Source organism: Chiloscyllium plagiosum, unplaced genomic scaffold, assembly GCF_037043375.1.
Source record: "Chiloscyllium plagiosum isolate Xiang-an unplaced genomic scaffold, Cpla_swu_hap1 HiC_scaffold_37, whole genome shotgun sequence".
Lineage (NCBI taxonomy): Eukaryota > Metazoa > Chordata > Chondrichthyes > Orectolobiformes > Hemiscylliidae > Chiloscyllium > Chiloscyllium plagiosum.
The window spans coordinates 12,581,202-12,594,185 of record NW_028270175.1 but is presented as its reverse complement, the minus strand read 5'-3'; the positions used below and the strand labels follow the sequence as shown (position 1 = coordinate 12,594,185).

The 12,984-nt window shown below is 42.5% G+C and overlaps 1 protein-coding gene and 1 long non-coding RNA gene across 7 annotated transcripts in view; one reads left to right on the top strand and one right to left on the bottom strand.

Annotated features, from left to right (window-relative positions):
* LOC148139765 (uncharacterized) overlaps positions 1–8,788 on the top strand; it is a 31,981-nt gene extending 23,193 nt beyond the window's left edge. The window contains exons 2-4 of the long non-coding RNA XR_015753440.1: positions 936–1,167; positions 6,616–6,738; positions 8,647–8,788. This is a non-coding gene — a long non-coding RNA (uncharacterized LOC148139765). The remainder of the gene's footprint in view (positions 1–935; positions 1,168–6,615; positions 6,739–8,646) is intronic.
* Positions 1–12,984, bottom strand: part of acot7 (acyl-CoA thioesterase 7) — a 284,291-nt gene that overhangs the window by 186,375 nt on the left and 84,932 nt on the right. For all 6 annotated transcript variants that reach the window (XM_087980339.1, XM_087980340.1, XM_043676080.2 and 3 more), the window contains one exon: positions 1,273–1,387. In XM_087980339.1, coding sequence (XP_087836465.1) covers positions 1,273–1,387 — 115 coding nt within the window. The remainder of the gene's footprint in view (positions 1–1,272; positions 1,388–12,984) is intronic.

Below are 12,984 nucleotides of genomic sequence, written 5' to 3'. Positions count from 1 at the left end.
TATTTTCACAGCATAGGGTGTGATCTTTGACCAAGATATGAACTAGTAAATGGCAACTTGAATCTGGCAAAAGAGATTACATAGAACATAGAACATAGAAAAATACAGCACAGTACAGGCCCTTTGGCCCTCGATGTTGCGCCAATCCAAGCGCACCTAACATACACTAGCCTACTATCCTCCATATGCCTATCCAATGCCCGTTTAATGCCCATAAAGAGGGAGAGTCCACCACTGCTACTGGCAGGGCATTCCATGAACTCACGACTCGCTGAGTAAAGAATCTACCCCAAACATCTGTCCTATACCTACCACCCCTTAATTACATTTGATGGTTGACACTTGACACTCAAGGTAGACAAGTAGGAGGCTCGAAGATACAGCCGAGGAAGGGTTACACCCGAAATATTGACTTCTCCACCTCCTGATGCTGCCTGGAGACCTGAAGAAGGGTTACACCCGAAACATTGACTTCTCCACCTCCTGATGCTGCCTGGAGACCTGAAGAAGGGTTATACCCAAAACATTGACTTCTCCACCTCCTGAGGCTGACTTGTCTACCTTGGATTCCAGCACCTGCAGTTTCTTTGACCCTTCACACTCTGCCACCTGTATATGCATACATATTTACGTATTATGAAGCCTTTAAATATCCAGAATAGATGATTTCCTGTATATTAGAACAACACACATATAAAAATGCATTTTAAAATTGCAATTGCTTCATAAATAATATCTTTGAAGTCAATACTGGTGATGAAACTGATCAACACAAATCAAACTATTTCAAGTAAAGTTGCATGTGGGGCAAGACATTTGTCTCTGAATGGAGACAGGAATCAGGTTGCAAAACAATGAACTTTGCTGCTTTTTGCTAAAGAAAAATTCTCTGTTTTCCCAACCTCATGCCATTATCATATGCTATTTTTTGGCAGGTCACAAAGGCTTTGGTGGCAAGACATACACATGTCTTACGAACTGAGGATCTTGAATGTGAGGACTTCAGGAAATCTTCCTCCTGCACACTATTTCAGTGTGCTTGTGTGGGGAACACTGTGAACAATGACTGTAAAATGTTTTGACACCTTCAAATGTCAATTTTAGATGTTGTACAACAAAGAACATCTTTTTCAATGTGGCGATTCATCTGTCCTCTGTCTTGCAAAGGTAAGTTAAGTGTTACATTGACCACCACTGGGTAAGTTTCGACATGCATTACCTCACAGCGATCTCTCAAGTCATTACAAAAAAAGAAATAAATGTTCAACTTACCCACATTGATGGCAGGCAAGATGATATCTTCACTCCTTTGCTTTGTCTCTATCCGGTCCAGTTTCTGAGCTTCATACCTCTTTCTACCTTCTTCTTGCTGTTCTGGATTTGCATACTTTTCGAACATACAGGAAGAAAAATAGAAATTTAATTTTTAATTGATTTATTTCATTATGCTGCATTTTTGATCATTTTAGTCAAACCATTTATTGCTTCTCAACAATTTCTCAGAGTTTTACTCTTAAATTCAATAAAAACAATGAGTTGCAATTGTACAGAACCTTGAAAGAACATGCCCACCAAAGAGGCTTCACAGCAGTGAAACATTTAGCAACTTGAGTTGATCAAGGAACTATTAAAAATAATGGTTTTGAGGAGGCCTTTAAAGTTACTGAGAGAGATAACAAAGTGAGGGATTCAGGAAGGGAATTCTGAACAGCAAAACCAAGAAAGAAATGTCTCCATCATAAATACTGAGAGAAAGGATGGGAGATGCACAGGTGACCAGAAGTAAAAGTCTGAAGAACACAGATTGTGATGGAGGGCTAGAGGAGGCTGCAGAATTAGGTTGGGCAAGGTCTTGGAGGGAAAGATGAGTGCTTTCGCTCCATGCCCACAACAGACTTCAGCCCTAAAAAAAACACAATAATGTTTATTCTGGAAATTTGAAATTAAAATGTAATCCTCAGGCAGCATCTGCAAAAAAAGAAACAGATATACATTTTTGTTGCAGATCTTAAGCAGATAGTCAGATTTCAGTCCTAATTGAGTATAAACAATGACAGTTTTAAACTGGAATGGTGTCATCTACAGTAGGCATGATTACCAATAAGACATAACAAAAGAAAAGTTTGCCAACATTGTTGGGCACAACAAAGGGAACTTTGTTCTTTGAAAGGTAGGAAAAATATAATTTCCAAAATCTTGGGGAAGAAAATCCCAGATTCAAATTCAGCACATTCCATTAAATGATTTAAGAACTTTCAGTGATGAGACAAGGCAGAAAATATTTCTCTTTTATTACCTCATGCACACTGACCATCACAAAGCGCAATCAACAAATTAAACAACAAAAAGCTGTATTTATATAATAGAGGTCTTGTAGCACAATGGATCACATCCCCGCCTCTGAGGTAGTAGCTCTAGGTTTGAGTTCCATTCTAGAAGGTACATTCATAACTTGACCAAATGAATTGATTTGGCCTGTAAATTCTTCAAATACATGACAGGTGAGAAGAGTGAGAAACTTCAAGTCAGGCACGCTTCATGTGAGTGGCAACCCTTTGGCAGCAGACAAGCAAATTGTTCTACGAAAATGTAGCAATGGAAGCAGACTGAAGCATATACCTTGTTTGTCTCATGTGCAACTCAGTTTGAGAAGAGAAATAAAGAAGAAAAATTGTTTCAAAACTTGTAAATTCCCTCAACGTAAGTGCCCTCGGAGTTATCCTTCACTAAAAATTAAACTGGACTAGCCTTATAAATAGAGCACAACAAGTCAGGCAGCATCCAAGGAGCAGCAGAATCAACATTTCAGGCAAGAGCCTTTCATCAGGATCTCCAATATCTGCAGTCCTCACTTTCTCATAGCCTTATAAATACTATGGCCACAGCATGTAATTTACCTCCTAACTCTCCAAAGCCTGTTCTCATCTACAAGGCACAAGTCAGGAATGTAATGGAATACTCACTACTTGCCTGGAAGACTTCAGCTTCTACCACACTCAAAAAAACGACACAATCCCAGACAAAGCAGCCTGCTTGATTGACACCACATCCACAAACATTCACTCCCTGCAATACCAATGCTCAGTAACAGCTGTGTGTTCCATGTACAAGATGCACTACAAAATTCACTGAGGTGCTTTACGTACTACTTTCCAAACACAAAACTATTACCAAATAGAATGACAACAGCAATAGAAAGATGAGAACACCAACACCTGTATATTTTCCTCTAAGCCACTCACTCTCCTGTTTTGAAATATATTGCCATTCTTCAGTGGTACTGGGTCAAAATCCTGGAATGCACTCCTTGACAGCATTGTTGTAGTATCTATACCAATGGGCTCCAGCAGTTGAAGAAGGTAGCTCATAACCACTTCTCAAGGGCACCTATGGATATGCATAAATCCTGGTTTTGTAAGTGATGCCCACTTCTCCTGAATTAATAATAAAAAAAGGAATACCACAGGAAAACTTACAATTTGAATTCAGTACAGATAATTAATTGGTTGAGCACGTCTGCCCAGAGAATTGTTGTTGCTTTGCTGTGCAAGCTGAGCCACTTTGAGGACTGGGTCTCATTGTGTCACCTGATCCAGCATGCTGAACAGGCTTAAGTTGAGGGCAACTGGATGGCTCAGTGGTTAGCTGTCTCACAGTGCCAGTGACCCAGGTTCAATTCCAGCATTGCGTGACTATCTATGTGGAGTGTGCACATTCTCCAGTGTCTATGCGGATTTTCATTGGGTGCTCTGATTTCCTCCCGCAGTGCAAAGATGTGCAGGTTAGGTGGATTGGCCATGCTAAATTGTCCCAAAGCGTCCAGAGATGTACAGGTTAGGTAGACCAGCCACGTAAATGTGAGGTATGGGGATATGGTGAGAGGCTGGGCTGGTTCTAGGTGGATGCTCTTTGGAGGGTCAGTACAGACTTGATAAGCCAAATAACCTCTTTCTGCACAGTTGGGATTCTATGATTCTAAGTCAGCATTATGATGCAGCTTGAGGAATTGGGAAAATGATCCATTAGGGAGATGGGGGAGACACAATAATGTGCCTAAAAGTTTTGGGGGAGGCCAGGAAGTGCAATATTCATAACCCCTAATAGAAGATTATAAAGGCTCGACACCATTTTTAGAGTGACCTCCAATGTTTATTTAAGGACTATGGATTAGGTTCCTCAAGAATGGCATCTATCTCAACAACAAAATACCATTGATGAAAAATAGTTTCACGTCAAGCTACATTTTCTCCTTTTTTATAGTGGAAGAACAAGGCATGAGATCTAGACACACTATGTCCTTCAGCTCATATCTGACAGAAATGTTCTCGAAGTAAAAAGCAGCCTTCCGCTACACACAAGGTCGTGGGAAACAATCTGGGTGTGAGGAGTAATGGAAATATGGTAGTTGATGGGAGGACTGTACTGAATGTCAAAAGTTCAATGCAGCTTGTGCTGATGACATAAAGCAAAATGTTTTCAAACTAAAACATTATATGTTTGAAGTGTCATTCCGAAAGTTGAAATGGCAGAATATTTCCTGGACTTTATTTCCAAATATTTCAGCTATCTTTTTCCTATGGTCATTTTCTGAAATCTGTCAATTTTAAATTTTGTAGTTAGGCAATTATGTAATTATTAATTAATTAGTTTTAAATGTGTTCACTGTACTTCAGAACACAGACTTATTTTTAAAAAATCTTCTCAAACTTAATGGGTGGAATTTTCCCTAGTTGGAAGAAGGAGTGTTCAGGTGTGGAGGTGTGCTGCTAGGAAAATTGCCAAAATTGAAGATGGCTTTGGATCCCATACACCTTCTTGGGGAAGGTGGATAAGTGGAGTGGGAAAGTGTTGGGTTATGCAGGAAGTCGACTGAAATATTTAAGATTTTATATTAGTAGCAATTTTGCACGTGGATTCCTCCTTTCCTAAACAAGCAGAAGCTCTATGCTATGTTGACAACCAGCAAGTTGGAGAACGCAATGAACATCCTCAGAGAAACTGTAAAGCAGCGAAGGTTTTTGATAAATCACAATGAAGAGTTCTAGTCATGGACAGGTGAGAATAGCCACATGCACCTCCATATGGCACAAGAAACAACTGCCAAGATTCAACTGCAGGCAGGACCCCAAAACACTGTCTACGAACAGAAGACCAATTCACTCAGTATGCCTGAGCAATGGTGCTTCAGAGGTTCATTTTGTCATGGTAGGTCACTACTGACAGCTGCACATTCAATGGACTAAGTGGATGTGCAATGTCAATGGCCAGAAAGATGTCTGTCACTGGAGGCCCAATCCCAAGTTTCCGACCTTATATCTCCATCCCTTGTCAAGTTACACACTCTCTTCCCCTGCAAGAAGGGAAAGCAGAGAGGTGCAAGTGATGGTAATGACATTTTTGTGCAGAGGAGAGAAAGATACCATTTATCTTTGTGAGTCATTAACACAAGGAAGAACTAAGCTCTGAATGAGTATGTGTGTGTTGGCTACTCAAATAGAGTCATAGCATCATACAGATGTACAGCACAGAAACAGACCCTTCGGTACAACTCGTCCATGCTGACCAGATATCCCAACCCAATCCAGTCCCACCTGCCAGCACCCATATCCCTCCAAACCATTCCTGCTCATATATCCGTCCAGATGCCTTTTAAATGTTCCAATTTACTAGCCATCACCACTTCCTCTGGTGGAAATGTAAGGTGGGGAAAGTGTGGAGTTGCAAGGTATGAGATGTGCTGTGCAAGAGATTGCTGGGCAAGACTAAAATAGGGGCTTGTTACTCGAAAGTATAGTCCATTCATCTGTGAGATGCTCTTGAAATCCTCTTAGCGTAAAGCCTCTAAGTTGGACAGACAATCAATTGATGAATTAGTCGGCCGCTTCCATCCGCACCTGCTTGATTGGAGGGGCTGTCATCCTCCTCCCATCCTTAGGACAGTTCACCTCTCTGTGGTTCCTTCATTGCTGCATGAGAGAACCCAGGTGTGGGAGGCAGTCTTCTCAAGCATTCTATCTATTCTTGTGCTTGCTGCAGACTAAAAAATTCAGGTGCTGCCTGAACGTTTCTGAAACATGTTGTGCTACGTCTAAATAGGAATCTTTCCTCAAACAAAATGACTGCATCAGCACGACCTACCCTCCCTAATTGGTTCAGAAATCCAGAGACAGGCTGTTAAAAAATTTGTTCAGTTAGAGGATAATTGAAAGGTCCATTATCAAAGGGTCAGGTTTTCTACTCAAAAGTGATCCTACTGTTACACCAGAGACAAAGTTGGTAAGATTCCGCCCAATCAATGTGCTTCGCAAATAATTTCAATTAAAATACTTCCCTTTATTGTAACACAAATATCATGCTGAAGAGATATCTGTACTAAAATGTGTCCATGAAATTATTCAGCAAATCCAGATCATGACAAAATCTGTTCAAAACATAATGATTCATGCAAATTAAAAACTTTCATTTTTGAAGAGATACCAATCTATATGCTGTGTATTGACAACATTTACAGCCTTTGTTCCAGATATTCAACATTTATATGTTTTCTTTTACAATGCATCAGTTGAACTTAACAGCACCCCAAAAATTTTGTCTTTTCTTCCCACCATTCCTCAGGGATTAGACTGCACAGATCATTTTCAGCCAATGCCTCCTTCTTTATTAAATGGACAGAAAAGACTCGGCAGGATGGTGGCGATTCTGTAGAACTGCCATGGACAGCTCTGCCTAACAACCAAGGTATATTGGTGTTTTTTGCCATCCCTGGCCAACTTATGTGCAGGAATTATTAGTTTATAACCTTACAGAACACATACTCGTTAATATTTGGGAGTGGGAAGGATGTCAAAAGGAAAAAGGAGTGAGCAAACAGCAGCAAGGAGGACACTCCCCTGCAGCACCAGGCACACTAGAGGCTGCTGCAGCAGCCTATCCCAAACCCCCAATTGACTCAACAGGAATTGGCGGCGGTGTTGGTGAGACTTACCTTGAAGGTTGGGGCTGTGATTGAGGAGATCAGTGAGGAGATCCATGTGGAGATCCTTGTCTAGATCCAACCCATCACATCCATGCTGCAGAAGCATGAATGGGAGCTCCAGGGCCTTGGGGAGTAGATGGAGGAGATGGAGTTTCGAACCACAGCCTCGGAGCGGCGATCAAGCCCTCATCCAGTCAAATTCAGGATTAGAGTGGGAGGTGCGAGCTTTATAAGGTCAGGGCAACAACCTCGAAAATTAAGGTCGGAGGACGAATCTTCAGATTGTTGGGTTCCCGGAGGGTGAAGAAGGTGGGCAGCCAGTCGTCTTCTTCTTTGAAAACTGGCTGCCGCAATTCCTGGGCCTTCAAGTCAAGTCCAACTGGCTGCAGATTGAAAGGGTCTATCGGATTGCAGTGCACAGGTCTGGGCCAGTACAGCACCCCCGCCTGGTCTGAGTGCAGTTCCACACATACAAGGATAAGTAAAAAAGTGATAGAAGCCTCCAGATCTCTGGGAAAAGATCCACAGGTACTGCTGCACAAGGAGTCAAAAATAATGTTTTTCCATGATTCGGAGATGCATCTCCAAATCATGACAACTATCGACACCACTAACTGCCGGCTTAAAGTGGAAAGGATCTCCAAGAAGATTGCACATATCGACACAGACAAAGGCTACGACAACGGATGAATGGGCACCGCACAACAATCAACAGACAGGAGGATTCTCTCCCGGTTGGGGAACACTTCAGTGGTCCAGGACATTCAGCCCCGGACCTTCGGGTGACCATCCTCCAAGGTAGACTTTGGGACAGGCAGCAGAGGAAAGTGGCCGAGCAGAGGCTGATAGCTAAGTTCGGTACCCATAGGGAGGGCCTCAACCGGGACCTTGGGTTCATGTCACATTACAGGTGATCACCATTGCACTACACACACACACACCGATATTCCTACACACACACACTCTCACATACACATGGACACAGATACACACAGACGTGCACACAGACACCCACACACACCCTTATAGACACACAGACTCCCACACATGCACTCCCTCACAGACTTAAGACACTCTGCACTCACTATAAACACACACATACACACTTTCTCACACTCTCAACCCCCACCACAGACAGACACACACACAGACAGACAAAGACCCACATGCACACATATATTTTGTGTGGTGAATTTTTTTGGTACTTTCAGAGTTACATTGCACTTTGCTCAAAAACCACATACATTCATGTAGAACTCTGAGCTCAAAAACTGCATGAATTTATGTAAAACTCTGTTATCTCACTTTTTAAATTGGAATCAATCCAAACATCAGGTCATAGACAGAGAACACAGGGGGCTAACACCTTCAACATATTGTCTTGCTATCACCATTGTTTAGAATGCAACTTTAAAAAAAGGGTTTTGTGATTTACACATGAAAGAAGTGAAACTATCACTGTATTCTAACAGATGAAAGGCTTAACAGACAATCAATTCTTCAATGTATAATTTCAGTTGCATCACACTGCAAATTTTTGCTATAAATTCTGTGTTACGATCGAGCCCTCCACAATCACCTGATGAAGGAGCGTCGCTCCGAAAGCTAGTGTGCTTCCAATTAAACCTGTTGGACTATAACCTGGTGTGTGATTTTTAATGTTTTTCCAGGATTTCTCAGCAGCTATAGCTCGAAAGAGGAAGCCCTTCAATGAACTTAAAAAGAGGCTGAGGAACCCGGGCATCCAGTACTGCAGTGCTCCGTTTCAGCCATGAGGACTCAGTGAATAAAGCTAAGAACTTTGTAGACACTTTAAAATAGATCAACTGGTCTGAAGAATACGGTTAATGTTCATCCTCTTTTCCTTCTTTCCCTGTGTTCTCCCGTTTCCCCCCTTTTTTTCTTTCTCTTTCCCTGATAATTAAAAAAAACTTGGAATATGTTGTTCCTATTATATTTTTATAACTGGATTTTATCATGAGAAATTTTGTAGGTGTCCTTTGTTGTCTCCCTTTTTTTTGTTCTCTTTCTCTTTTACTAACAAGTACTGGTGACACGGAGCCAGGGATGGGTGGATGCTTATTCTGACTTTGTCTTTTTTTTTTGCAGACTTAAGGATCATCTTCTTGTTTCGTTTTTTTTGCCTAAGGCTGGGGCACAGTCCGGATTTGAAGGAGTTGTGAAGGAGGGGATGGGTAGGGTGACTGCTCCCTAAGGGCAGTGGGGAGAGACTCCTGTTCAAGATTTTACAGTTGGTTTTTTTGTAGTTTTTGGTAGCAAAAGATGTTAGAGTAGTTTTGTATACATAATTCTGCGAGTCTATGAGTCTTTATTTACTTGTGCTTGGCACATTGTTAAATGGTGCACCTGGAACTTCAAGGAAAGTCATTCGCCTGTCAAAAGGAAAAAAAATGCTTTCTAGTCTTAAGAGGGAAAGGGTTATTATCGCTCTTTTGCAGAAAACCCATCTTGATGATATGGAGCACCTGAAGCTACAACAAGACGGTTATGACCGGGTATTCTTTTCATCCTTTACTACTAAAAGTAGGAGAGTAGCAGTACTTATCCAGAAAAATTTTCCGTTCACATTATTAGAGCAGGTGGAAGATGAGCAAGGGTGGCTTGTGATACTTAAGGCCCTGCTACATGGGGAGGAATATGGCATTTTAAATGTCTACTGTCCTCCGGCACATTCCCTCAAATTTTTGGTTAGTGCCTTTTCTAAGTTGAGTGCCTCTGCACGCGGCACATTATTATGGGGGGGATTTCAATTGCCTTTTGGATCCGACAGTGGACAGGATGCTTAGCGGGCCCCCAACTATTTCTTCGCAGGCCACGAAAGTGGCTGACTATTGTGAGGAGTTGGGGCTAGTGGATATTTGGAGATGTCTTCACCCTACCAACAGGGACTTCATATTTTCTTCAAACCCATGTAACTACGAGGATTTATCTTTTTCTGGCTCCCTCAACCATTCTGGATTTGATTATGGGTTGTAAAAATTGGGTACATAGCTACCTCTGATCACACGGTGGTATATTTGAAGGTTAAGGTCAAGAGGGAGGGGCTAGATTTGTGGCACTGGTATCTGGATCCTTTTCTCCTTAAGGATTCCAAATTTGTGGAATACGTTTTGAAGGAGTTTCAGGAGTTCTTGATTATCAACTCAGGCATGACTAGTAGTCCATCTATGCTATGGGAGACCGTTAAGGCCTTTGCTAGGAGATTAGCTGCTTCCTATTTGGCTAGCCAGAAACGACAGAAGGGGGAACTGCAGCATCTACTTGAGACGCGGTTGAAAGCTGTCGAGGCGGCACATTTCACACGGCCTTCAGTGACTAAGCTACAGCGGATCACGGCCCTTCGGGCTGCCTTGAATTCAATACATACACAAACCGCAAATAAACGAACTTGCTATTGCTAGACAAAGGCTGTTTGAGTATGGGGATAGGCCAGGGAAGTATTTAGTGTATCTGACTAGGAAAAAGCATGCTTCCCAATCCATTACTGCAATTAGAGACAGTGCCAGGGTCCTTACATGTGATGCCAAAACGATAAATGAGGCTTTTCAGAGTTTTTATTCTGAATTGTATCAGTCTGAAGGTTGCAAGGACAGTGGGCTAAAATTGAAGCCTTTTTTTTAAGAACCTGGACCTCCCGGGGTAACCTTGGAACAGGCCTCTCTCCTTAAAGCCCCCTTGACGGTTCAGGAAATACAGGAGGCAACTAGGCAATTTCAGAGTGGGAAAGCGCTTGGCCCTGATGGTCCCCCAGGTGAGTTTTATAAGGCGTTTATAGGGATTCTGTCAGGGCCGAAGTTGGAGATGTACAATCACTCCTATATGCATGAATGCCTACCGCCATCTTTGAGAGAAGCTAATATTTCCCTCATTCTTAAGAAGGGGAAGGTTCCTGAGGATTGTGCCTTATACGGGCCCATCTCTCTATTAAACTTAGATTTCAAGATTCTGTCTAAGATCTTGGCACTGAGAGTGGAGAAGGTGTTCCCCATATTGTCAAAGAGGACCAGACAGGTTTTATAAGGGTCATAGGTCTTCTAATAATATTAGAAGGTTGCTGAACATGGTCCAAGTATGTCAGCAACAATCGATTCAGAGGTTGGTGATTTCCTTAGATGCAGAGAAAGCATTTGACAAGGTGGAATGGCTGTATCTCTTTTGTGTCTTAGAGCGGTTTGGGTTGGGTAGAGTCTTTGCTAGGTAGGTGGAGGTTTTATATCGCCACCCTCTGGCCGCAGTCATCACCAATGGGGTGAAGTCTGGAAATTTTACGATTGGTAGGGGTAGTCGACAAGGCTGCTCATCTCACCGTTGTTGTTTACGTTGGTGGTAGAGCCATTGGCAGAGGCCATTCATCAGAACATTCACAAAACTGCTCCGGAAGTGGGGTTGAGGGTACACAAGATTACACTATATGCAGATAATGTTCTGTTTTTTTCAAACCCAATGACCTCCGTACCCCATCTGATACAATGTATCAATTAATTTGGGGTTATTTCAGGATATAAGATCAACTTTGTAAAATCGGTGGTCATGCCTTTAGGGAACCTCAAGGAAGTGCTAGAGGTTGAAGGTGGCCCGAAGTTCCCTTTTAAGTGGTCATGGGCAGGGTTCCGATACCTAGGCATTTTTATTACCCCCATGTTTGATCAGTTATTTCGGACTCGACAATAGTAGGCGGGATCTCCAGAGACGAGAGACTCTTCCAATTTCATGGTTGGGCCGAATAGCCCTCATTAAGATGAATGTCCTTCCTTGTTTGCTTTAACCCATGCGTATGCTCCCTATAACGCTGTGGAAGCTTATTGGTTCGTTTGCTCCCTTTGTCTGGCATCGTGGGCGGCCCCTCATCAAACTTACTAAATTGCAGTTGCTTCAAGGATGGGAAGGGTTGATTTCCCAGACATCAGGAGGTATCAATTGAGTTCCTTGCTGTCCTTTGTGTGCGATTGGGCAGGGAAGGATCCGAGGCAAAGTGCCCTCTTATTAACCTGTTGCTCATGGATAAGATGAGGACAATTATAGACCACTGCCGGAACTCCACTGTTATTAGTATGGTCAAGGCATGGAGGGGGATGCATCAGAGTGAGGGTTGCTTATCCAAGACTTCGCCACTTATGCCCACAGTTAGTATGCCAGGGTTCCGACTAGGGATGATGGACTCAGAGTTCAAACTATTGGCAGTGAGAAGACTATTGGAAGATTTGTTTGAGGGGGAGGTTATGATGTCTTTCGAGCAATTGAGCCACAAATACGGGCTGCCCAGCAGAGATCTTTTCCGTTTTTTTCTAGTTAGGGATTTTATCTAAAAGAAGATTACGCCTCTCACACAGCCCTATAAGCTTGATACAGAGAGGCTGTTGCTACGTTCCACAAGCACCCTCTCGGTTAGTGCCCTCGATCGCCTGCTAAGTGGGAGGGCCAGGCAGGATATTAGCCGGTTATGTGAGGTCTGGGAGCAAGAGCTAGGAATCGAGATCTCTTCTGAAACGTGGGAGGTCATATGGGAGAACGTGCGAAAGATCTCAATCTGTAATAATACATGCGCCATGCAGTTAAAAGTTCTGCACAGGGTTCAGCTGGCATTGGACCACCTTGGTGAAGTTTAGAAAAGGGGCATCTTCAATGTGCCCCAAATGTAAAATAAGTGGAGGTACTTTTACCCATGGTTTCTGGACATAACACAGGCTCCATGTTTATTGGAGCACTGTGGCGGGAGATAGGGAGGGTATTGAGGACCAAAGTTAAAGTAGACCCGATATCTCTCCTCCTACGTCTACCGAATTTACCATCTTTAGACAGGCATGGGAAGAAACTATTTAATATTCTTACTTACTGTGCACAGAAGAATATTCTGATGAATTGGGTGTCTGAAAATCTGCCAGGCTTGCTGGGAAGGCAGAAATTAATTATGGAGCACATTCCCTTAGATTTTTTTACAAACATGGTGCACCACATAACAGACTTTTTGTATAAGACATGGCAGCCAT